The 27,126-nt window shown below is 43.3% G+C and overlaps 1 protein-coding gene across 2 annotated transcripts; it reads left to right on the plus strand.

Annotated features, from left to right (window-relative positions):
* Nucleotides 1-1,294: 1,294 nt before the first annotated feature.
* LOC147618541 (putative methylenetetrahydrofolate reductase (NADH)) lies at nt 1,295-26,644 on the plus strand. 2 transcript variants are annotated; one of them, XM_086775001.1, is made up of 14 exons: nt 1,296-1,540; nt 2,735-2,790; nt 2,912-2,964; nt 3,334-3,516; nt 3,642-3,702; nt 3,808-3,890; nt 6,542-6,715; nt 6,829-7,002; nt 7,191-7,291; nt 7,388-7,499; nt 7,608-7,688; nt 8,020-8,197; nt 8,280-8,614; nt 26,102-26,644. In XM_086775001.1, exons 3-14 carry the CDS (start codon nt 2,953-2,955, stop codon nt 26,183-26,185), a joined length of 1,578 nt encoding a protein of 525 aa, XP_086631127.1. In that variant the 5' UTR covers nt 1,296-1,540; nt 2,735-2,790; nt 2,912-2,952; the 3' UTR covers nt 26,186-26,644. The 2 variants fall into 2 exon arrangements, with proteins under 2 accessions (XP_086631126.1, XP_086631127.1); XM_086775000.1 differs by having other exon boundaries at nt 1,295-1,540; nt 2,735-2,964.
* The last annotated feature ends 482 nt before the right edge of the window (nt 26,645-27,126 follow it).

The raw sequence follows: 27,126 nt of genomic DNA on the forward strand, positions 1-27,126 counted from the left end.
GCATCCTCTTTGGCACACAAATCCATGTATTACCCTCGTAGTAGCCTTAAGCTCGAAGAAGATGAGTTGAAGTCCATCGAGAGGTAACATGTGGGTTTGGATTGATTTTTGTTGCAAAACGGGGCCTTCCAGGTTTTTTGATAGTGGGTTGGCGATTAAGAACTAGTGCAGATGCTTTAGGGACCCACTTGAGGGAAGGTTGCAAGCGTTTTGTGGTGGTGGGTTCCTTGTTGAGGTAGACGTGCAAGGATTGAAGATGAAGTAGTATGATATTAGAGAGTGGATGTTGATATGGAGGATGAAGTATCAGATTGTGTCGAGGTCAAGGCTTCCTCCTTGTGGTCTTTAAAGGATCTTGGCATTGAAACACTCTTTGTGGCCCAGTCAATACCGCATTGAGACACTCTCATCCATGATCTTCCAAGAACAACATGTTCCTTTAATGTTCCTATAAAAATCTACCAACAACCAAGTGCCCATTATTACAATGGATGATAGTTTTAAGTAATCCAAGCACTTTGGTATTCTTGGTACCTATGCCATCTACTCTCATGTTAGACTTTTCAATTTGAGGTTTACCCAACTGATTCCATGTAGCAAAGGAGAGTAGATTGTGACTAGCACCTATGCCAAGCATGGCATTATAGAAAACATTACCATAGGGGCTAGGCAACTAAATGGGTGTCCTAAGAGGTGGAATGTACTCTTCCTAGTCATCATCTACAACTTCTCCAATATATGCTTCTGTAGCATGTCCGCGATTTGCTTCTTAACGTTGTTGTTGTTTGATCTATCTCGCTCGTGTCTCCTCCTAATCTTGGATTTTCTTTAATGCACCATGTTATATGGAAGCTTGTTTGTCATGGGGGTAGCACACAATGTTTCTTCAGTGCCATAGTATTTCCTAAATTTACTACCATTAAGAAAAACCACGGTTTCAACTCCATCAAGGGTCTCAATACTATAGTAAGTACCTTGTGGCATAACTTTGCAAACCCTAAATGGCCCTTTCTCGATGTACTTGAGCTTCTTCTTCTCACTATGGACCCCATACGTAAGTACAAGATCTCCTTCCTTCATTTCCTTGTCTTTAATGTTCAAACCACCTCTTCTAGCAATCTTTCTCGATTAGCATGTTTTACATAGTAAGTTGTCTTTCTTCCTCAAGTTATTCTAAAACAAACAATTGTTCAGCTAACTCATTGCTCGAATAAATCAGTGTTTATTTTAATATAAGATAAAAATACTATTAATTCAAAAACATTATTTAAATGTTTATGAAATGATCAAAAAGTGTCGGTGTGAGTAGTGGTAGGTAGATGTGAATGTGATCGCTGCGGAGGGAACACGACGCCCACACGATAGTACTAGTGTCGAACCTCTCAATCTCGTTTCTGTGCTTTTTATTCTGCTGTAGGATGAAATCCTAAGAAGGAGAAGGAACCGGAAAGAGATCTGTGCAGGTTTCCTTGTGGCCTTTACCTGCGCTTGAAGAGCAAAGAGGAGGAGGAGTGCCAGGCAGTCTGTCTCGGTCCACCAGGTTAGGGTTATCTCCTTTTCCTTGCTTGTTCTAAATGCATCGCACAGACTATTTAGATGTAAGAAAGAAAAATGGTGCCTTGTTGCTTTTGCATCCTGCTTTTTGGGGCCTCAGAGAGCCAGGAAATGCTAGCTTGATTCGGTTCAAATCAAAAGAGGTTTTAGCATTATGCTGTTCAATGTGGTGGACAATGGATCCGCTTTTATAGCCCTATTAGCTATGTTGCATTCCTCATCCACTTTTCGAGCTCCTTTTTTAGGTTTATGAATTATTTTAAGCTCAATTTTTGCATATGAATCATTTTTGTCTGCACGTTTGCACAATGACGTAAAGGGCAGGAGGATGTATGCTAGAGAAAAATGCCCCTAGCATTGTGCAGTGCCTCAAAATTGAAAACCAGCAAATTTCTGTGGAAAAATGCTTTTATTTCTGCTGTAAGTATGCAATACCCAAGCGTACTTAAGGAACCGGCTTGTAAAAGGGGCTCACAGTATTACATATAGTATGCTTACGATTCATCTTTTGCACATGCAATCTAGCTAAGTATTCGGCAAGCAACTGTGTCTTTAGGGGATAGAGCTTCAAGGTCCAAGAGTAAAAGTGATTTACCCGTAGTTTTTTGAAATTCCATCTCCCTGACCTAGTTTTGTGCCAGATTTACTCTTCTTTTTGTCAGTGTAGAACAACTGCATTCAGGCAGATTCATGATTTCTGCTATCATGAATAACGTCTTCATTTCAAACACACCCCAGACGGACCCATCCATAGAGCCCACAATGCATGCTAGTTTGCAATCAGAATACACAAATTTGAGGTTAAAGAGAAGACGAAAGATGCAACGAGACAACTTGGCCACCATTCATAAACAAAAAAAATCGAGGCACAGCTTGAAGTTCTACACTGGTCATTTTAGTCTTTTGCTTCTTTTCACAAGAAACGAGATCATTAGACACCCTCTTGGGAAAATCTTCAGAGGCATTGGCAGGAGGTGAAGACCTGATGGTGCAACCGACACCTTTAGATGGCGCACTCTTGTTATTTGATGCACACACCGAATGAATGATAGATTTTTTGGGAATTACACAGTGCCTCTTACAAGGCAAAAATATAGACAATTTGCACTTCTACCTTTTAAATTAAATTGTGTCATGATATGAGAGGTGCCACACAGCTTATTCCTTATTTTCTTTCAAGGTTTATCCACCATGAAGGTGATTGACAAGATCAACAGCGCCTTAGCACAGGATCAGGTGACATTCTCCTTTGAGTATTTCCCTCCTCGAACTGATGAGGGAGTTGAGAACCTGTATGAGCGGATGGACCGCATGGTAGCACTACAGCCACTCTTTTGTGACATTACTTGGGGTGCAGGAGGCTCCACAGCTGATCTTACATTGGATATTGCAATCAAGATGCAAAACATGGTATGCTTTCCGAGAAGCCAGAACTGAATACTAGATACCTTTGTTGTACTGCATATTGTTGTTCACTTGAAAATGATATGGCGCAGTGTGCTCCCCTCTTCCTCCCTCCTTTGTGTCTTCCCCTCTCCCCTTCTTTTTTCTTTTGATTGAGTGAAAAGATACAGCATTATGTTGTCGTTCCTCTCTTTGCCCCCTTCTTGTTGATATTACTGTATCTAAAGGTTACTGTTTTCTCCTCTGTATGACATACTGTGAACCACTTGAGAGCTGACCCAAAGACAAACAATGGAGGTGGTGGATTGGCTTGTACAGAAATGACAGTTTCTTACTTGGTGTGGTTTTGAATACTAACCTAACTTTTGCTTACAGATCTGTGTGGAATCCATGATGCATCTTACTTGCACAAACATGCCAGTTGAGAAAATCGATAAGGCCTTAGATGGCATCAAGGCAAATGGAGTCCATAATGTTCTTGCTCTTCGAGGTGACCCACCACATGGCCAAGACAAGTTTGTGCAGGTGTCAGGTGGATTTTCTTGTGCACTTGACTTGGTGGGTGGCTCATCATTACACAGATCTCTAAGTCTTCATGATTTGGGTGCCTGAAATTAAAGTTTAGGGTTTAAGGATGCTTTTAAGGACATTGGATCCGGGCTAACATTCAGAACATGTTGCAGGTTAAACACATTCGGTCCCATTATGGTGATTATTTTGGGATTACAGTGGCTGGATATCCTGGTAATTTTTTTGTCCAGGGTTCTCGCAATGACATACTGATATTGAACTACTTTGATGGCTTTCTTTTCTAATACTAGAGGTTATATATTTAATTGGCCAATGCAGAGGCCCACCCTGATTCCATAACAAGTGAAGCAGGTGCTACAGAAGAAGCTTATCACAAGGACCTAGCGTACCTCAAAGAGAAGGTAAGTTGTTAAGGATGAAGTTTGCTCTTTGTTGACTTAACGAACCACCCTATAGCTTCTTTGAGTCCTTTCACATGTGCAAAAGCAGCCTGCACATGAACCATCATACATCCATGTTACTTTTTTGCCTGCTGTTTGTACAGCAAATAGCCATCTGTACAGACTCAGCCCCACTTTGCAGCTGCCCATGCAGCTTCAAATTTTTGCTTGCCGCCTCGCAAGCGGTCTGGTGCACAACCGAAAGCCTAACCATTCAGCAGTATGGCCCTGGTTGTGGACTCTCTGTATGTGTGTGTGTACTGGCACACATGAATGTGTGAGTGTGTGCCATGTGAGGTGCTGGTGTATAAGTTAATGCATTGGGCTTCTACTGGAGAGATCTGGGGCTCAAGTACCATTCCCCACACTTTTGTGCATTCATATGGATCATATGTGGTCTGCTGCCTTGGGTATGCCGTCCAAAAGACTCTCTCTCTCTCCCTCGCTTGCTAGGGACCTATGCTAGATATTCTGGATGGATGAGGATGATGATATCGCATCACATGAGCCCTCCTTTTCTTGTACTGGCTTGGAGATGTATCCTCCATATGTATTATTACATGCCCACCATGCTCATGCGGATGATAGACAGGAGTTTTTTTTTTTCAGTTTTGTTAGTCTTTTTCCATGGCCCAGTAGCACATGGAACTCTTGTACCACTCTTGGTCTCATAAACCCTTTTGGTCTTTTGAAGATGTTTAATAAACTTCCGCTCTCTCTCTCTCTCTCTCTCTCTCTCTCTCTCTCTCTCTCTCCCTGCCCCCCCCCTGGGCACCTGTCGTTGTTGCATGCATGCGCGAGAGGGAGAAGAGAGTCCGTTGCTTTTCTTGCTTGTGAAAGCTGGTCAACACTAGTAACTGCTGGCAAAAGATATCAGGACTGCTCAAATCTGGTTAAAAAGCACTTGTCAATTCAAAAGAGATTCTTAGTAATTGCATTAAGTATTACCAACTGATACTTGAAAGATCGAGGCCCACTTGAATTGGGGGCTTCTTGTTTGTTGAGTTTTTTTCCTTATTGGTATTGCCAACTGTCCTAGATAGCAACATGACAGTTGCCCTTTTGTGATGGCAACTTGACATGATCAGCTAACATACATCATAGCTTCCCAAATGCATGTTGACATGCTAGGCTATGGCTAGACTATGCAGAGAACAAATGGATGAGTAAATTTAGCTGGTCAAAGTGGAGAAAGATGACCATTATAGGAAGAGTGAGTGTGAGTAGTTTCACATGCGGGTGAAGAATGGACACTTGAGGTACCCACACCTTTCTGTTGTCAAAGTTTTTGTCACGTGCACACCTTCCGATGGTGTGATGTGGACATGCCTCTACCATTTAGCCAGTTTAGAGGGCGCTCCCGTGGCCGAGTCTTGGTCAGTTTTGTGGCATTTCAACCATTTCATTGTAGTTGGTATAGGCACCCAATTAGCAGTCAAGTGTGGACGTGTTTATTATTATTCGACACTTTTATTGTAAGTTTAGGGTTGTTGAGTTTAGGCATTTGCTCAGAGACAGTGGGCAGCCAGCAGATTCAAGGGCTTCTCAACTTATTGTGAGTACATGCATCATCCGCATCATTATCAGGAATAGGTGGAGAATAAAAGGATCTAATTTGAGCTATGCAAAGTGGAGAAAGTTGACCATTATAGGAAGAGTGAGTGTGAGTAGTTTCACGTGCATGTGAAGAATGGACATTTGAGGTGCCCACACCTTCCCGTTGTCATTTAGTCGGTTTAGAGGGCGGTGTTCGTGGCCGAGCCTTGGCCAGTTTTGGGGCTTTTCAACCATTTGATTGTATTTAGTCTAGGCGCCCAATGAGCAGCCAAGTGTGGACATGTTTGTTATTATTTGACACTTTTTATTCTAAGTTTATGGTTGTAGAGTTTAGGCATGTGCTTGGAGACAATGGGCAACCAACAAAGTCAAGGGCTTCACAATATACCATGAGTACATGCATGATTGCATCATCTTCATCATCAGGAAAGCGCCTCACTCTAGGGTTTGCCTTTCCATTCATTGTAATTTACATTCATATCAATGCATAGTAGATTAGGTCAGATCTCTCTTTTGTTTACTGTGTTAGTCAAGCATCTTTGCATTAAATCTGTGATGGGCAACCAACAGAGTCAAGGGCTTCCCGATATGCTGTGAGTACACGCATCATCTTCAGCATCATGAGGAAAGCACCCTACTCTAGGGTTTGCCTTTCCATTCATTGTAATTTACATCAACATCAGCGCATAGTAGATTAGGTCAAATCTCTTTACTGTGTTAGTCAAGAATATTTGCATTGAATCTGTGATTAATTGTGTTATTCTCACCCTTAAGTCTTCCGCTGTTAGTTAGCATGTTACGATTTTTCACCCATGCAAAAGTGATTTATTATTAGAAATAAAGGTGCGAGTCCAACTGCTTTCTATATGAAAAATAAGGTTGGGACTGTTTGTATGCTTTTAGACCTAGGAGATTCCCTATAAAAGGCTCTCCATTTGAGCATTAAGCACCCTCCAGGGGTTTGGGGGGCCGGGTCTGTACAGCAGGTACCTATTTAAGCATTCAGCTTCCTCCAGTCTTCAGAAGCGAAGCAGGCTAATCTAGTGGACTTGCAGGTTGATGCTGGAGCGGATGTTATCATAACTCAACTCTTCTATGATACGGACCTCTTTTTGAAGTTTTACAATGATTGCCGGCAGATTGGAATTACTTGTCCCATAGTTCCAGGAATCATGCCCATCAACAACTACAAGGGTTTCAAGCGCATGAGTGGGTTTTGCAAGACAAAGGTTTGTGCCACACTCGGAGCTGAGTTAGAAATCTTCAAATAGCAGTGATAGCCCATATGTGCCACTTATCCTATCAAGCACAGACATGTAATGCTGCTTGTCTTGGGCTTTAGATACCAGCAGATGTCGCTGCTGCGTTGGAGCCAATCAAAGATGATGATAAAGCTGTCACAGCATTCGGCATCCATTTGGGTACGGAGATGTGCAAGAAGATATTGGCCCATGGTATCAAAAACCTACACATTTACACACTTAACCTGGAGAAATCAGCAATTGGCATTCTTCAGGTTCCTCAAAGCTAAACTACATGCTTTTCTTTTGGCTGCTTTCTTTCTGTATTTGATGAGTTTCTAAAATGTCTTTTTGTTGGCTTGATTCTCATGGTAACATCCTAATTTTTTTTAAAATTTTATATGTACTTTGCTTATTATTATTATTATTATTATTATTTTGGGTGGGGGGGGGGGTGGGTTAGAATCTCGGACTTATAGATGTTTCAAAAATAAGAAGGCCGCTTCCATGGAGGCCGCCCACGAATATTCGCCGAGTTAAAGAGGATGTTCGGCCAATATTCTGGTACATGCTTATTCTTTAGTCACTATCTAGGACATAACAGGTGAGAATTATATCTTGTTTGTACCTGGATGTTGAAAAGGTTCTTGCTCTTATCAGGGCCAATCGTCCCAGAAGCTACATTTCAAGAACAATAAACTGGGAGGAGTTCCCAAGCGGGAAATGGGGAGATGCCCGCAGTCCTGCATATGGAGCTTATTCTGATTATCAGGTTTTATAGTCATAAGTTTGAATGCTGAGTCTGCTGTCTGCCTTTTTGTCTCATACATCATTTCTCATATGGTTGTTTGCACATCTGGCTTTATATCTGCCCATGCAGTTTCTAAGAAGACGGTCACGTAATAAGAAGATTCAGGAAGAATGGGTTGTGCCTTTGAAAACTGTCAAAGACATTCAAGAGGTAAATGGCTTCAAGCCCCTTGTGGTATGCACGCAGAACTTAGTTTATGGTAGTGAACACTATGATTACATGTTTTGTTCTCCCCCTCTTGTGGTATGCACGCAGAACTTAGCTGATGGTAGTGAACACTGTAATCACATGTTCTCAGCCGTCCCACACCTTTCCCTTAAAATAAAAAACACCAGCATTACCTCCCTCCTCCCCTCCTCTCGTGATAGGTGGCTGCCAAAAAAAGTTAACGTTTTCTTTTGCATCATTGGAAGTATTGTAGCCTAGAGTTAATATTATGCTCCTTGTTAAGCCAGTTCATAACATTGGCATCTTTTGGCAGCTGTTTGCTAGTTACTGTGCGGGAAAGATCAAGACCCATCCATGGTCAGAGTTAGAAGGATTGCAGCCAGAAACTGCAAAAATCAACGAGAAACTAGTAGAGATTAACTCTAAAGGTTTTCTCACCATTAATAGCCAGCCTGCTATCAATGGGGAGAAGTCAGACTCTCCTACTCTAGGTATTCATATACATTAAACGTGAATTTCTGAAACTCTTCATAAAGGCATTTCTTAACTTTATGTTCTTTTGTGGCCTTGTAGGTTGGGGAGGTCCTGGTGGTTACGTCTATCAAAAGGCATATGTGGAGTTCTTTTGTGCGCCAGAGAAATTGGAGAAGCTTGTAGAGAAGGCCAAGGGTGTGCCAACCCTCACGTATGTGGCGGTCAACTCCAAGGGTGAAACGCGTTCCAATATTGGCCCAAGCGATGTAAATGCTGTAACATGGGGAGTTTTTCCAGGAAAGGAAATCATTCAGCCTACTGTCGTTGACCCTGTGAGCTTTATGGTTTGGAAGGATGAAGCATTTCAGGCATGGGACACTGAGTGGGCCTCTCTTTATCCAGAGGAAAACATGGCGAAGGAAATCCTTAAAGAGGTGTGTTACCCATCTTTTAATCAAAGTAAACTTTGAATCTTCTGTTGCTACTCAAAAGCATCAAAATGCAAATAAAGTTTATTGTGCTTGCATGTGTTAGAAATATGAAAAGTTTTTATTAATGGTTACATCAAAAAACGAAGCTGCCATGCAATTTTGTCATCAGAGGTTGGTGTAGCACCTGTTTTGTTATGATGTATCAGGCTGCATACTGTGAAAATGGAGGAAGGAGCATCATCACCTGGAGTCTCTCTATGCTCTTCCAGGTTGCCTCACTGAGATCTGGTACTTAGAAGGGGGCCCCATACATCGTTGCTGGGCACAAAGGTACAAATAGCCAACATTTGGTGTGGGGTTCCTAGAAATGGGTATGGAAACAATGCCTCTAGGAGGGCTAGAGATGCTTATCCTCTCGCCAAACGTGAATCGATAATGCATCGACAGTTGGCCTCATGGAAAACAGGGGGCCTGTAAACCCGAGGTATACATAAGATGAAATTATTTCCACTTGGGCTCCGTTGTATGAGAAAGATAGGGTAGATGTAACCCGATATGATGTGTTGAAGACCATGACCTTGGTTTTGCTGATATTGACTGAGGGGTCTCTCTCGTCACAATACTCCCGCATTGCATCCAAATGTCTCTGTAGAGTTTGAGATGAGAACACACCCCATATCATGTCTGGTAGAAGTTGGAGCTCTAGAAATTGTTTCAACAAGGTGGATTGAGGCACAGAGTCAAAGGCTTTGCGGGAATCCACAAAGCAGCAATATATGTGCTGTTTCAATGCCCTCGCCTCCTCAATGATGGCCCGTAGGGTAAAGATGTGTTCAAGTGTGGAGTAGTGTCTCCCGAACGTTGCTTACCTCGATGCTTTGTGACCAAGCCTCTTTGCGAGGAACATGATCTCGGAACTATAGTATTGCCCCATAAATTTTGGCCATTGTATGGCTAATCATGATAGTCCTATATCCATGGGGTCTCTTGGCATTGGCTGCTCATTGGATGCTTGAACCAACTACAGTGAAATGATTGATGTCACCAAAGCATCAAAATACAGGTTACTAATATGCAAAAACGCAATGCAAAAAAAAAGTGACGTGGTGACACTGACGTGGCAATGCCACGTGCTTTTGGGCAAGAACTATAAATTCAGCTATTCTCTCATTGTTGAGACATGTAAAAAGGCAAGAGAGCTCTCTAGCTCTAAGAACTTGTACTCAAGACTCCTCCTGTTGGGGTAAAGGCATTATGCCCACCCTTATAGTGTGTACAAGCCCATGTGTTTTATAGTACTGTTTTATAGTACATAGTACACTTAGTACTTTTAATGTACTGAGTGCACACTATGTACTAGTGCAAATATACATGTGTGATAGGGGAGTCACACACTCATACATTGAGTTGACTTATCCCCACATATGTCTCTCTCCCTCTCTCTCTTCTTCTCTGTGTATGTCTCCCACATGAAACCCTAACTGTGAAGACAGCTTAGCTTCCTAACTCTCTCCCATTCAACTGGTATCAGAGCTTGGAAATCACTGTTCACTGAGACTAGTGCTACTGCTGATTCAGCACGCCTGTGACTACTTCTGATTTGATGACGTGCTGCTACGCTTCCTTGCGCACTGTCTCCAACGAATCGATTGCAGATGCTGCTACTCTGCCATGAGGGTAGCAAGCCTTCGCCTACCTGCTTAAGGCCAATCTCCGTCTCCTTCTGCAACGAATTGATTGCAGATGCTGCTACTCTGCCATGAGGGTAGCAAGCCTTCGCCTACCTGTTTCCAACGAATTGATTGCTCACCCACGTGCACCTGGTTACAGCCCGTAGATGACTGTGTGACGACGAAAAGACTGGGCTTCTCAAACTCTGTAGTCGACAATTTTGCTCAGCTGTCGGCTTTGCTCCCGAGACTTTACAAAGGCATCCAAATCTGCCTGCCAACACCTAGTCGACCTGCTGACCTCGCCTTTGACTAGCTGCATCGATCTCTTTTACCGCTATGCTGCGCCCTCCTTTGCATCTCATCTCAGCAGCGTTCATCAGCTGTCGGCCATAGCCATTTGCTAGTCGCTTGTCACAATCACTCCCTCCAACAGAGAGAGAAACAAGGCTTCAGACTAACGAGTTTCCTTGAGTGCTGCCCAACAGAAATCAGAAATTTGTACGAGGTATTTGTTTCAATTTTTTTGGGATTTGCATGTCCAATCATCAATTAAGTAGGTACAATCATCAATTGAGCAGGTACAGGTCCAAATTGCTCAGATTTTGAGCAAATTTGGCAACAATTAGGTGACATTGGTCACATTCCGCGTCAATTTGCAAGAAATTGGATGTCAAAATTTGGGGCTTTTGATGTAATTGTACCATTGGGCATTCATACATGTTGTATGATGTGAGCAATCTCACATTGAGGCAAAATTGCAGGAAATTTGAGTGCAAATCAAAGGGCTTTTGTGCCAATTGGGTTGATTTGCATGCAGGCACTGGCATTTGATGCTTTGGGCAATGTGTTGATGCCTGTCAAGCACTCAATGTGCCTGTAAATCAAGGGGCTTTTATGTACTGGATGTATATGTGGCCAGGGGGAAGCATTGTGAAGACTCTGGATGCCTTCATGTGCGTTAATGTATCATGTATGATCAGAAATTGATCCTGAATCAAGAGGCTTTTCAAGATTTTATGCTTGTTGAGCTTGGCAAAGCAGCAGGGAAGACTTTTATGCCTTGAATCCTCAGAAATCCACTTGCAGTCAAGGGGCTTTTGCTCAATTTCTGTCCGGGACTGTTGTATGCAGTGGTGGGGACTGTCAAGGTCTGATTTTCACATATTTGGACAGCCAGGAGAGCATTTATTGCTGTTGTACTTGTTGGTACAGATTCGGTACAACTTTGTACAAGTTTTGGCATGGCTGTACACTGATTTGAGTGAGGAAAAGGCTTATTTTCAGTTGTTGTACTTGTCGGTACAGATTTGGTACATCGTTGGTGAGCACTTAGTACTGTTGTACAGTACTTTGGAAGGGAAACATAGCACATTTAAGGCGCTGTCATAAATCTGCAGCAACCAGATTTTGGTGATTTTATCACATTCAGTGGGAGGAAAGTTGCATTCTTGCTTCCGCAGTGGGAGATAAACTTTGGGAGAACAACTGAGAGCACTTTGTGTGCTTTGGTGCAGTGTTTGCACATCTTGCAGGGAGTCAGGCATTGACAAAGGTTGCATATTGCTATGGCAACCACAGGTGAGAGCTCTTCATTGCTTCACATCAAGAAGCTTGAAGGCTCACATAATTATGACATTTGGCAAACCCAGTGCTATAATGTGTTGCTCCAGAAGAAGCAACACAAGCCCATCAAAGAAAGGGGTGTAATGCCCGCTTCTCTTACTGCTGAAGAATGGGAAGATATGGATGAGCCGGCAAGATCTACTATCATGTTGTCTGTGTCAGACTCTTTACTTTTCAGCATTCGTGAAGAGAAGACAGCTTTGGGAATGTGGCAAAGATTGCAAGACTTGTATGCCCATCAAAGTGCCTCAAGCAAAGTGTATTGGTTGAAGAAACTCATAGGTCTTCAAATGAAGAAAGGGGCGTCTATGACAACCCATCTAAATGAGTTTAATGGTGTTGTCAGCCAGGTTATCAATCAAAAGTTGGCAATGGACGATGAGTTCAAAGCCACCTTTCTCTTATGCACTTTGCTAGAGAGTTGGGACACATTCAGGACAGCCACTAACAATTCAAATGCTATGCTATCATATGCAGATGTGTAGGGTGCTCTTCTTCAAGAGGAGATGAACAAGAAGAACAACTCTGTTGGAAAGTCCAATGCAATGAATGCACGTGGGAGATCCCAGCAAAGGGGTAAAAGCCAAGAACGGGGAAGGAGCAAGTCCCGCTCCAAAAAGGACTTGGAATGCCATTATTGTGGCAAGAAGGGAGACTTCAAAAAGCAATGCTACAAATGGAAGAATGATCAAAAGGAAAAGGGCAAAGGCAAAGACAAAGACAAAGATGAAGCCAAAGATGCACGTCTTCACTTGATGCCCATTCACTTCTTGCAGGAGATGGTCATGGTATGCACTCATGGATCATTGATTCAGGTGCCTCCTTTCATGTCACAGGTTACAGAGACTTGTTTGTCAGGTATATTGCTGGCAATGAAGGAGTAGTTTATTTGGGTGACAACCATGCATGCAAGATTCTTGGCAGAGGTGATGTGAGGCTTGTGTTTTCAGATGGCTCACAGCTTATGCTCCATGATGTCAGGCATGTTCCTGAGATCAAGAAGAACCTGCTTTCTACTGGACAGCTTGATGATGCTGATTATTTTACCACATTTGGTCTTGGAAAGTGGAAGATTAGTAAGGGCTCACTGGTTGTTGCCAGAGGCTCTAAGGTGGACACTCTTTACTTCATGCATGCTGGGGTTTGTCACCATGCTAATGTAAATGCAACCGAGCTGCCGGAAATCTCTATGTGGCATAGCCGGTTGGGACACATGAGTGTCAAAGGATGGAGCAATTGTCTCGCTTTGGTTACTTGCCTTCTCTAAAGTTCTCAAGTTTTCAGTTTTGTGAGCATTGTATATATGGCAGGCAACTCCAGTGTCCCCACAAGAAAGCTCTTGGACAGAAAGATGCTCAGTTAGAGCTTGTGCATACAGATGTATGTGAGATGCCTCAGCTTTCTTTGGGAGGGGCAAAATATTGTGTGTCTTTTATTGATGATGCCACACGCAAGGTGTGGGTTTATCCTCTTCGTTTGAAGAGTGATACATTCTCAGTGTTTGAGAAGGTTGTTGCTCATGTTGAGAATCAAACATGCAAAACACTGAAGGCTTTGCGTTCCGACAATGGTGGAGAGTATATGTCCAAACAATTTCAGGACTTTTGTGATGCTAAAGGCATCAAGAGAGAGCTCTCTTCTCCTTATGATCCTCCACAAAACGGGACAGCAGAGAGGATGAACAGGACCATTCAGGAGAAGGTCCGTTCTATGTTGTCATATGCTGCGTTACCTCATGGTTTTTGGGTTGAAGCTGTTATGACAGCCGTTCATCTTATAAACAGGTCACCTAACACGAGGCTTGGTGGGAAAGTGCCAGAGGAAGTATGGACAGGGAAGCCTCCGTCATACAAGCACTTCAGAGTGTTTGGTTGCGTTGCGTACGTGCACATACGCAGGGAAATACGCACCAAACTTGATCCTAAGTCTCACAAATGCATATTCCTAGGATATGGTGACAGAGGTGAAATGGGGTATAGACTTTGGGATCCAGTGAATAGAAAGATTATACGCAGCAATGATGTCATTTTTGATGAAACATGCATGTATAAAGAGCCTGCAAGGCAACAGGAGCCTGGTAGAGTCATCTTTGATGATGATGGACATCATGGACAACAACCAAGGGTTGTAAATCAGCCATTACAGCAACAAAACCAGCCCTTAAATGGTGCTGAAAATGGTCCAAATGGACAGCCAGAGATGGCAGAGAATATCCCTATGGATATCCCATAGTTAGAGGAGATACCGGGCATGATCTTTCAACCTTATGGCATGGAACAGGAGCCACCAATAGGTGATATGCAGGCTGGACAGCAACCTGCAAATGATGGTCATTGGGTACGGAGGTCCACAAGACCCTCCAGACCCCCTGACAGGTTTGTTCTAGGGGTTGACTACTTGATGCTCACTGACTGTGGGGAGCCCTCATGTTATAAGGAGGCTTTACAGAGGGCAGACAAGGCTCTTTGGGAGCGTGCTATGAAGTCAGAGATGGATTCTCTGCACAAAAATGGAACATGGAAGTTGGTGCATTTGCCTACAAGCAAGAAGGTTTTGCCATGCAAATGGGTTTACATGCTCAAAGTTGCACTTGATGCAAAGCCAAGATACAAAGCCAAGTTAGTGGCTAAGGGCTTCAAGCAGGAATATGGTGTGGACTTTGATGAGATCTTCTCTCCAGTGGTCAAAATGACCACACTTAGAGCTGTATTAGCTTTGGTTGCTCATGATGATCTGGATTTGATTCAGATGGATGTGAAGACTGCTTTTCTTCACGGTGATCTCCATGAGGAGATATATATGCAACAGTCAGAGGGTTATGCAGTGAAGGGAAAGGAGAAGCTTGTATGCAAGCTGAAAAAGAGTCTTTATGGGCTCAAACAGGCACCAAGGGAATGGTATCATAAATTTGATACATTCATGAAATCCAAAGATTTCAGGAGGAGTGACATAGATCACTGCTTATACACCAAGAAAGCTTTGGATGGCAGTCTATTGATCCTCATCTTGTATGTTGATGATATGTTGATTGCCGGGAAATCTCGTAAAGAGATGGATGCCTTGAAGAAGAGGCTGCATCAGACCTTTGATATGAAGGATTTGGGTGATGCAAATCACATTTTGGGCATGCGGATACTTCAGGACAGAAATCAGCATGTGTTGTATTTGTCTCAGAAGGAATACATTGGCAAAGTTTTGCAGAGGTTCAATATGGATGGGGGGAAGAAGACTAGTACTCCTTTGCCTCCATATGTGAAACTCAGTGCTATGGACAGCCCACAGTCGGATAGTGACAGGGCTGATATGGCCAAGATTCCGTATGCTTCAGCTTGTGGTAGTCTCATGTATGCCATGGTTGCTACCAGGCCGGACATTGCATTTGCAGTGGGAGTGGTTTCTAGATACATGGCCAAACTTGGCAAGAAGCATTGGGAAGCAGTGAAAGGTGTCATGAGATACCTAAAGGGCACACAGGATATGTGCATTTGCTTTGGCAAACAGGATGCATTAGTGCATGGTTACACGGATTCGGATTATGCCGGTCATCTAGATAATCGGAAGTCTACTACCGGTTATGTGTTTACATTCACAAGAGGTGCTGTGTCATGGATATCCAGGATGCAGAAGTGCACAGCCTTATCTACTACAGAGGCCGAGTATATTGCAGCCACAGAGGCTTGCAAGGAGGCATTATGGCTATCTCGGTTAGTGGTTGATTTGGGTTATACAGGGGATATTCCATTGTTGCATTGTGACAGTCAGAGTGCCATCCAGTTGGCAAAGAACCCTGTCTTTCATGCAAAGATGAAGCATGTGGATGTGAAGTATCACTTCATCAGAAAGGTGATAGAGAACAAGCAAATTCAGCTTGTTAAGATTCATACGGATGACAACCCGGCTGATTTGTTGACAAAGAGTTTGCCTCCAGAGCGGTTTGCTCATTGCAGACACTTCATGGGCATTGGATGAGGCCAGTTTCAGCCTTGATATGGCCTTGTATATTATCATGTACATGCTGATTTTTCTTTTCCTTCATTTAAGGGCACTTTGCCTTTAAGTGGGAGGTTGTTGGGTTAAAGGCATTATGCCCACCCTTACAGTGTGTACAAGCCCATGTGTTTTATAGTACATAGTACACTTAGTACTTTTAATGTACTAAGTGCACTATGTAAAGACTCTTTTTGATTGCTTTATTAATTTGGATGTGTGATACAAGTGGGATGGAATCCCCTTCTTTGCCAGTATCAATGTAATGCATGCGGCCTCTATGCATAAAAGAAATCATGTTGGTCTTGTACTCTTTGCGGGGCTCAAGCCTATGATGCCACGGCTTGCCCAACAATACATCACATCCATTTAGTGGTGCAACTAGGAAATGTTCATTATCAAGGTAGCCCTGGATATGTATGCGCAACTTTCCTATCAATGGGGAAACTTGCACATCTTTACCAACAAATGCAGCTTCGGCTTCAATCTGAGGTCCCATGTTCTCAACCTCAATACCCAAGGCAGTTGCCGTTTGCATATAGATGAAGTTATCGGTTGCATAGTCATCAAACATGAATAAGGCGGGCTGATCCTTGATTTGACCCCAAGCCTTGCATACCATTCGCTCTTTTGCATCATGATTTGTGTTCCCTTGCACATCGGGAATTGCATGTACATTAGCCTTGGTCTGCTTGTCCTCGTGCTTTGGTTTGCGGTCAGGGCATTGTCGAAACATGTGGTCTTTGCTACCACAAGAAAAACATTTTCCTTCCTTGGCATATTACTCCCTTTGCTCCGGGGTCAAGCCGAATTTGTTCTTCTTTGGGCCCTGATCTTTAGATGACGTATTTTCAGCTTTACCTCCCTTGTGGGTCTCCCGGAAGTTCTTTTTAGGTGGCTGTCCACCTTTTTGCAGATTTGGGACAGCCTTGTCTTTCCCCTTTGAACCGCCTTGATCCTGCTTAATTTTGAGCACCAATTGCTCCGTAGCAAGAGCAGAAGCTGTGAGCTGTTGCAAAGTATGTTTCGAGTGCAATTCAATGCCCGAACGATATACTGGTTGCAGTCCAGAGCGAAACTTCCTCTTTCTTTCATCCTCCGTGATTTGCATAAAAGGAGTTACTTCCAGCAACACTTTCCAAAACTTGTGGACATATTGTTGCACGCTTTCATTATCTCTTTGCTCAAGTCTGTCCCACTTTTGGGTGAGAGTTTGCTCCGCATTTGGTGGCAAAAACTGAGCATAGAATCTGTCCTTAAATTTCTTCTAGGTGCAAATGGGATCCTTGGTGATCTTTTCAGTGATCCACCAATGAGCAGCGGTTCCTTTCAAAAACATGCTAGCATGGCGTACTTTAGACTTCTCAGTGAAGTCCTCATCGCTAAAAGCAATGTCAAACTGTGCCACAAATGCTAACACTTTGGAAGTATCATGCTCTCCATGAAAAACATCAAACTTAACAGATTTGTCACCTGCTTTAAATTCCTTGAGCTTCCTGGCATGAGGCTCATGGTCTTCTCTTTTTCTTTTCCCCTTATCCAACGGGGCAGCCCTATCTGCATGGGCTCCATGGGCCATCATGGAAGTTTCATGAAGCACGGTGGCTTCATGAAGCACGGCTCCATGAACTTGAGAATTAGATGCATACTTTCTTGCATAAGGCAATGTCTCTCCATGAGACAACTCAGAAGGCAAAGCTCTTCTAGTGGCAGACCTGTCACCCCTACCATGGGATACATGTCTTGAATGCATGTGACCATCATGTCCTCCATGAGCACTAGCATACATATACCTGTCAGGCTTTGTGCCTTGTGGAGAAGATGCATGACGAGAGGTGACTATCACCTCTTCCTTTTGCATAAAAGACCTCAACCTTTGAGATGCGGGATCTCCATGCTTCAAGCGAGGTGGATTTCTGAATTTCAGCTCTCCATCGTCTCCCTCTTTGATGTCACCTTTGCGGAGGAGGTAGGCAAGTGCCAACTCCCTTGGCTTCTTGCCCACTTCCCGTGCCATGGACTCAAAAGTTACATCTACTATTGCATCGGCTTTCCTTGCTTCAATGGCACTTTGCACATGGGGATCTTCATGCAAAAATTTTAGCTCTTGCTCTTGTGCCTGCAAAAGCTTTCTCATATGTTCCAATTCAGCCCTCATTGCGTCAGGCTCTTCTTCTGGCATGACTATCTTTCCTCGAGACAGTTGTCCCTTTGAATCACTATCATTAACCCTTTCAAGGGGCTTGTGCCTTCCTTGCAGAGCATCAGAACCACGAGAGGCACTAGATGGGCCCCTCGAATTAGGCACTTCCAAAGGGTTGCCTTGGCTGTCCATTGTGTTAAGTGTGCTAGAAGCGGGGTGTCCAATACACAGGTTCGTTTCCCCACTAAGAGGGAAACTACTGTGCTATGATACCAATGAAACCGATCCCGTCAAGTGGGAATAGACTCCGTTGGACACCCACACGCGTAATAGCACAACTTAATATCACAATTTGAAATGAACAACTTAATAACAACTGGAATTTGAAATGAAATGAAATGAAATAGATGGACACCAGTACTGGGGCCGGAACGGGCCGACCCCCCCTCAATATATGATATATTATTGGGAGTATTTAACAAATACAATGCTCCATGGGTTCAAAGAACCAGATGATGTCCATGTACAAATGAATACGGTACCAAACAAGAAGCTCGAAGTCGACGTTCGAAGTAGAGCGACCACTTGAGTGGTCCAGTCTCTACGGTCCCATGCCTTCACTGGACTCCGCGGAGAGTGCCCCACTGGTGTTCCAGGACCACGCACAGACAGGCGCTCCCGTACTAACGCCTGGCTCTCCCAATCTCGGCACCTTTGGACTGCGGTTGTCCAAAAGCTTGGACTACCCGGCACCAAACGGGTGTTAGCCGTAGAGAGAATCCCTTATGAGATTTACCACAAAGTTCTTTACTTAAATCTGAAATTCACTTACTTGTAGATTGCAGATGGAAGACCAATACCCATGGTGTCTATGTGCAGTTACTTGAGAAGAGACACCAAGGTGCAGCAGCATGTTGAGAGGAGTAGCTGCCTGGGGAAAAGTATAACCTCCTGAAGAAAGGAGATGCCGCCTATGTAAAGGAGGCACAACCGCCTACCAAGGAGAACAACCACCTGTTGTAGGCGTCCCTGCTCAGTAAGTGACACGTCAAGCAGGCAAACACAAAAATACAAGTCATGCGAAAACAATTTCAAACATGCAAAACATGAGTGCATGTGCAAATAGTATCATGGACATATCTCCCGTTCATGGAACAAGTACAAAATATCTGTTGGCATAAAAATGGCACGACATAAATATAAATCCTGGTCTTCCTATGGAGTGACAGTCCCATAGGTAAAACATAGTTCCAGGCACAAGCCTCCCTATGGAGTGTCAGTCCCATAGGCAAGACAGGGCACGAATACTGGCTCTTCCATGGCGTGACAATCCCATGGATAGAACACAGTCCAGGTCATACACGGGTGGCACCAGTCTGGCTCCTGTCCATACGACACCTTCTTGCTAACACACGGGTGGCACCAGTTTGGCTCCCGTCCATGTCAAGCAAAAATACTGGCCTCTTCACATGAGACACCGGCCTGGCCTCAAGCGAACGAGAGACAAAAACTAGAGATGGACCAAATGGTCGGCCAATTGGTGACACTTTAGATGTGGCAAAGAGGGCATATGTCGGCCCAATGCTCGGATCATCCTAAAGAGACCTAGAGAGCAAGAGAAGTCCAAGGAAAAGTCTAAGCCGGTGGTGGGTGGGATTCTTGATGTATTGGTAAACAGCTATGCCTCTCTTGGAAAAAAGTGTGGGACAAGCATGCTCTAGTGTTGTTTGACATGGGAGTCACAAATAATTTCATTTCCATAGAGCTTGCGGAATAGTTGGGTATCAAATCGGAGAATATGGGACCGGTCTTGCATGTGGAGCAAGTGTTTCATGGTGATGCAGTGGCAATCACACATATCATGTACAACAAGAAGAGATTATGGCACGAGTACAGGACTTGCTATCAAAGGGGTTGATATAGCCTAGTTCTTCACCCTTTTGTTCTCTAGGGCTTCTAGTGTAGAAGAAGGATGACTCATTCCGCATGTGTGTGGATTACAGAGCCTTGAACAAAATTACAATCAAGAATCGGTTTCCTATACCAAGGGTTGATGATATATTGGATGGGTTGGAAGGCATGGCATTCTTTAATCCGATCGACTTGAAGAGTGACTATCATCAGATTCGGATCTAGCCTACAGAATATTCACAAGATTGCCTTTCGTACCACTTTTGGATTGTATGAGTATTTGGTGAGACTCACAAATACTACGGCTACCTTCAATTGCATGATGGATCGGATCGCTAGGCCACATCGGAAGTATTCGTGTACTTTTTTTGATGACATCATTGTGTTTTCCAAGACTGAGGAGGAACATAGAAAATATTTAGCTATGGTATTCCAAGAGTTGCGGGAGCACTAGTTGTTCATAAATGGAAAGAAGAGTGAGTCTTTCTTAGAAGAGATACATTATCTTGGACATAGGGTATCTAAGGAAGGAGTGGAGATGGACCGAGCAAAGCTTTAGGACATCAAGAATCGGCCAGAATTGAAATTCATACATGAGGTGCGCAGTTTCTTGGGGTTATGCTGCTATTACAGGAGGTTCATTAGAAACTTTGCCACCATTGCCGTTCCATAGCATGATCTAATCAAGAAGAAAGTAGTATTCAGATGGGGTGCGTTAGAGACATGCCTTCAACCTATTGAAGGAGAAGCTTACTATTGGACTGATATTGATCATTCCAGACCTAGTGAAATCTTTTGTGGTGGAATGTGATGCAAGAAAGATATTGTATAGGGGTAGTTTCGCAACAAGAAGGACACGTGGTTGCCTTTGAGAGCTGAAGGTTGTAACATTGTGAGAAACACTTGTAGGCTTATGAGAAAGAACTTCTAGCCATGATGCATGCCGTTACTTCATGGAAGCATTATTTGCTTGGGGTTGATTTCATGGTGAAGACGGATCATCAAAGTTTGAGACATTTTTGACCCAAGTGAAGCTTTCTGAGAAGCATTTTTTGACTTTTTGTCCATGTTCCATTTCCAAATTATCCATACACTTGGAAAGAAGAATGTGGTTGAAGATGCTCTATCTAGGAGACCACAGGTACATTTAATGACCATTGTCTATGTCATGTGCATAAAATGCCATGAACATTCTCTGGAGCTAGTTCAAAAGGAGGCAGCCAGAAAAAGAGCAGTAGAGCTAGGAGATGGAGCACAGGGTGCTGTTTGGCAAGGTGGACTAGGAGAAGAGCAGGAAAAGGATGCTGTCGGCCCCTTGAAGGGGTTTGTCGGCTGAACCATGAGAGTCGGTTGTACCAAGACAAGGCGGCTGGAAAAACGCAGCATTGATGGATTTTAATGACCAGTCCGATTGCTGGTCGGCCAGCACTCCAATCAGTTCCAAAGGCTATAAAAGGGGCGCATATGCTCATAGGTAGAGTCATTCATTCCTTTATGGAGTGGGCCCTTACACCATGGGAAAGTATAGCGATGAACTTTATTTTTGACTCGCCAAAGTCAAAGTTTGGGAATGATGGTATTTGGACCAGTGTGGACATGTTTAGTAAGCATGCTCATTTAATTCCAATGAGGAAGATCATCAAGGTAGACCACATGGCAAGGATTTTTCTAGAACAGGTGTTCAAACATCATGGAATGCCTAAGTCTATTGTTGGTGATCGAGATTCTAGGACCACCCGTTTGTTTTGCAAGGTATTGTTTGGGATGAAATTGGATTTTTCTTCCTCGTATCGTCTACAGGCCAAAGTGAGATAGCAAATTCAGCCATATTGGATTTGTTAAAGTGCTACGTGCCAGTACAGAAAATGGAGTGGGAGAAGTATCTTCCACTAGTAGAGTTTGCCTACAACTATACAGTGTATAGTTCCACAGGAAAGGCATCGTTCGAGATTGTTTATGGCAAAGTTATACTACCACGACTTCTAAGGACTAAGGATGAGATCACTGTTCGAGGTTGTTTATGGCAAAGTTCTACTACCACCACTTCGAAGGACCAAGGATGAAATCTTTGCAGTAGATGAATATGTCAGAGGTCTAGATACGGTTTTTGCACAGGTGTGGATAGCCCTAGAGAGGTCAGGGGCTAAGTAGAAAAAGATTGCGGATAAGCATAGAAGGGCGGTGAAGTATTGTCACGTGCACGCTCGTGTCATGGCTAACCTTCGGCATGAACAACATTAATCCTTGATTTAAGTCAGCATTTAGGTCGGTAGCATTAGCATTAGCGCAACAGAATCATTAGCTTCATCAACCTCATCATCATCAGCATGAAGGACATGGGAACCTGGTTGGTAGCCTCGATACCACATTCGACAACCATATAGGGGAACTAGGCAACAATTGGCAGCATCTAGGTGAAGGCAGCAGGTGTGGGCAGCAAAAAAGTAGGCACAACTTCTTAAAGGGGCATTTAATGCTCCACATTTGTCCAAGCGGAAGGCCGACAACCTTGTAGCTGGCTGACGAGCCACCTCAACACATATATAAGCATAAAACAGCAATTGCATCATTCATTCAACAGTATAGCAATAGTAGTAGTAGTAGTGAGTAGAAGTCATGTAGAAAGGCGCCAAAGGTCACCCCTAGGGGCTGACCAAGGGCCTTCATCATGTACATCCATCAAGCAACCTTTTTGTATACAAGAAAAACCTTGACACTAATCTCTCTTCTTCTCTCTCTTTTGCCTTAATCATGTTTAAATTAACATCTTGTTCTTAATCAGGCTTAGGGTTGTGGATCAATGCAGCAAGGCTTCCGCGCATGCAACAAGTACAAGGTATTGTTGAAGTTCGAGAAAGCAAGGCCAAAACGATAAAGAGAAGGTTTATCCTAAGTTGTTCAACAGGTACTATGGACCTTTCCAAATATTGGAAAAGATCAATGATGTGGCTTTCAGACTAGCAATCCTTGATTATTGGAGGTTCACAATGCTTTTCATGTGAGTCTTCTAAGAGCTTATAAGGGTCCCGAATCTTTGGAACCAGTGAACGAGGATCCACCGGAAGTTGAAGAGCCAGAGGAAGTTCTTCAACTAGAGCAGATTGTCTTTCATAAGGAAAGAAGAGGATCCCATGGCAAGATTACTAGACAGTACCTTGTCAAGTTCAAGAACGGCTATGGATGCCAAGTGGGTGGATGAGAACTTCTTTGTGAAGTATCCACAGGTTTAATAGGCATATCAAGCAGCTTTTCAAGTGAGAACAAGTGATTAGAAGTCGAGAGGATGTCACCGGCCTTTGTATTTTGACATCCAAGGAACTGTATTTTGACATCCAAGGAACTAGGAACAAGGAGAATGCTCAAGTTTTATATTTGACTGCAGGGGATTGAGTATTCTAGAACTCGAGGATTGTTGTCCAAGTTGTATCCAAAAGGGGCAACTTTGAGATTGAACAACACTAAATCTTTTGTACAAGAGTCGTGGGACTAGCCATCTCATGGAGGCACTGTTTATCAGTGAAGGAAATCGAAACTAAGTATATGGATATGAATAGTGTTAGTCTACCATAGTTAGACATTGACGTGGGTAGTTAGACTATAGTAGGAATTGGTGTCAAAACCAAGGAATTGTATCAAGAAAAAGCAAAGAAAAGCAAGGATAAACTAAGACAAAGCTAGACCTTTCAATTGAGGACTATTGTTTAATGAGTTGGGGGGATGTCACCAAAGCAAATATAGGTTGTTGATATGCAAAAATGCAATGCAACGCAATGCAAAAAATAGAATAGAAAAAGAAAAAGTGATGCATTGTCACATGGCAAGATACCAACGCAGCGCCACCTTACAAGCTTGGAATGATGCGACTAGCTTTTGGAAAGCAAAAGATTAAAAGCTTTTTAAGTACTAAAAAGAGAAGAGCTTTTATTATTAAAAAGATGCTTTTTGGGTGAGAAGCGAGTTCTAAACACTTTTCTCGAGTGCTTTTGGGCAAGAACTATAAATTTAGCTATTCTCTCATTGTTGAGACGTGTAAAAAGACGAGAGCTCTCTAGCTCTAAGAAGTTGTACTCAAGACTCCTCCAATTGGTTTTATCTAACATAACTCCGAGGGGGGGGGGGGGGGGTGGTGTTGGTCCAAGGCTATTCCAACCCCTAGTGTGGTGTTTTCTCTCTCTACTCTCTCTTTTGTTTATTTTCAGATTTTCTAAAGGTTATACTTGTGAATTTGCCGTTTTCTTGAAGATAAGCTAGGTACCTGTGCCATAGCTTTTTTTAATTGACCAAGACTTGGCCATGAACACGACCTCTAAAATGGCTAAATGGTAAGGACATGTCCATGTCACACTTTTGGAAGTGCAAGTGACAATGTAAGTGTGGACATGGGCACGTAAGATCACGTGCTGAAGTGCGTCAAGAGAGGTGATCTTCAAAGATGGAGTCAAGATCACGATGGAAATGAATGCGGGTGAAATGGAAATGGGGGGTTCGTGAGTGGGTGGTAGGCGGGACAGGAGATGGTGAAAGTGAGATAGGTACGGTATGCATTTATGGGTTGGGGTCAGATAGTGAAAAACTTGGATATGTGACATAAGAGCAAGAGACCCCATCAAATAATCGATGGTACTAGAGCTGCCTTTATCGGAAAGCATGTAAGGCTATCAGATGTAGGCCAACGGGACATCCCATTAGTTTGGATCAGCTCATGCATGGCTCCCATAAAAAATGCCTTCCATACATAGTAACATGTCCTACATTTGGGATGTCCTCTGCCGTCCCATCTCTCCTGATTCATCTTTGAGAGCATAATAGAGTTTGCATGAAAATCATACATCTGAACCTGCATCTTGCCGGTCTGTGCATTGAAGTCACCTGGTAAGAGGATATCCCCTTGTTGAAAGAACTCCACAATGTTCCACAAACAAAGGGGCATGTCCATCCTGCAGCAAATCTCGTGCACAGGCTGATGTCTCAGGTGGGAAGTAGAATACTGCCATGTACCAACATCCTGAAGCCAGGCCTGGCTAAACGCATCCATATGAAATGGATCTTGGTCTGACCAGTGTGAGTACCTTGTGCATGTGAGGCCAAAACAAGCCCGACGCATGCACTGCCCCTTTCCTTCCTGTGGTGCATGACTGCCCTGTATATGCCGACTCCCATACATATCTTTGGTAGTCCCCTTTCGGGGCTTTGATGAGTCTCTGTACAAAAAATGCTCTCTCTCCTTGTGTAAGTCTCCGCGAAGCCACCTGGGTTCGGACCATGAAGTCCCATTGCAGTTCCATGTGGCTAGGTGAAGCATATCCTTGGTCTTGTAGACCCTCTTGTGGCCAAATATGATCCATGGGACTGAGTACAAAGCATAGACCTCGGAGGTCTACAAATTGGCAGGCTAGTTGTCATGAGGTTGTGAGGACTGTGTGTGTGTGTGTGTGTGTGAGAGAGAGAGAGAGAGAGAGAGAGAGAGAGAGACCCAAAGGGCCTATGAGACCATGAGTAGTACAATGATACCATGGGTATACAGTGCCATGGAAAAACTAAAAAAGAATGTGAAAACTGAAAACTGTAACATGACTATAAGCTTCTTGATGACAGATTTGGCAATGGTCAGTCTCAAGAAATGCTGCCTGTAGAACTCACGTTCGTCCTTATCTCTGATTATGACACCCAAGTCTGATGTATGTGTAGGCCGAGTAGATCCAACCGGACGATTTGGTTGATCTGCTTTTGAGGTCGAGGTGTGGGGAGTCTAGGCTGTGTACTGAAGTGGGGGGAGGTGATCCATCTGCAATCCATGTGCATGAAACCATTCAACTACCTCAGAGTACCATACCTGCTTTGATAAGAGTGGTGGCCACCTCCGCGAGATGGAGGGCAGTCTGCCCTGTCTCTCTCGTTTCCTCTCCCTCTCATGATACAGCTGCATAGAAGACTCTAGTGCTAGCCAATGGAGACCGTCTCTGTCCAAGACATGCTGAATGTAAGTAAGAGAGAGATTTGAGCTGACTGGTTATATGAAGGCCCTTGTAGTGGGCATATTTGTTGGTTATATGAAGGCCCTTGTAGTTGGCATATTTGTATTGGTTCATGGTTTTCATTTTTGGTTTTATACCTTGTTTATTCATGTCCTGAAGAAGTCCATTGTTTTAGCAGGTCAAAGAGACATACTTCTTGGTCAGCCTTGTAGAGAATGACTATGTTGAAGGTGATTGTTTCACTATGTTTGAGGATATATGATGCACCGAATCCAGTAGAAGCACACATGCTATTCATTTCAAGTTTACCTGCTGTCTGCAACTACTGCTTAACTGGTTTCTCATATATGGGTAAAAGGTCAACATCAAGAATAAGATACTGATGATCTTTTGACACAATAGCAATGTCTCAAAGCCGACAGGATCTGTGATGCCTATGGCCGGGCAAGAAGAGCAATATACTACAGTAAGGTCCGTAAGGGCTGTAAGGTGTATCGTTGTAATGTGAGCAAAAATCAATATAAAGACCTTATTGGAGGCATTTCATTAATTGATATATTTTTGTTGACGTACATGGTAGTCATCGCATCTTCTTGCTCCTTTTCAAAGAGTAATATTGATGTTTTTACTTTTATATACAGCAAGTTGTAATAAGGAATTACACTTTGGAAGTAGCATGCTTTTTGCTTGCTTTCAATAAAGAAGATTTACATAGCCAAAACTACTTTTGTAGGTTATAAGCAATGTAAAGCTAGCGTCTTTCCCTCTAATGTTTTCAAATTGTGAAGATGATGTGCTAACTGAATAAGTGTTTCCACATTATCAAGTTGTGCAGGTGCTGTGATTTGGATATTCTCTAGCTAGGTAAAATATAGGCGCCTTTATCATTGACATCTGGTTTCCGCCAGTCTATTTAGGAAGCCTTCATATCAGGATTGGCACCATGGCCATCCCCACTGAAGTCGTAGTGGTGCAGATCCAGCAGGTGGAGTAGAATGTAGAAAATGCCCAACAAGTACATTGGCACTCTAATGCTGCAACTGGATCAGCAAATTCTATGAACCAACTGTAAGAAGAGAATGGAGGCACCAAACATGCTACAGCAACGGTGATAAGCTCCACTGTGATAAGAAGAAATTAGCATCAAGGCGCTGATAGATTTGAATCCTCTTCAAGTTGGTGGTGGTGTGGTGTGCCCAGCAC

Source organism: Cibotium barometz, chromosome 35 (genome assembly GCF_041138505.1).
Source record: "Cibotium barometz isolate CiBa-2024 chromosome 35, ASM4113850v1, whole genome shotgun sequence".
Lineage (NCBI taxonomy): Eukaryota > Viridiplantae > Streptophyta > Polypodiopsida > Cyatheales > Cibotiaceae > Cibotium > Cibotium barometz.

Coding starts and splice junctions, on each gene's coding strand:
- LOC147618541 (XM_086775000.1), top strand. CDS start 2,746: ATGAAGGTGATTGACAAGATCAACAGCGCCTTAGCACAGGATCAGGTG. Junction 3,517..3,641: donor TTTCTTGTGCACTTGACTTG/GTGGGTGGCTCA, acceptor AACATGTTGCAG/GTTAAACACATTCGGTCCCA. Junction 8,615..26,101: donor CGAAGGAAATCCTTAAAGAG/GTGTGTTACCCA, acceptor TTGTTTTAGCAG/GTCAAAGAGACATACTTCTT.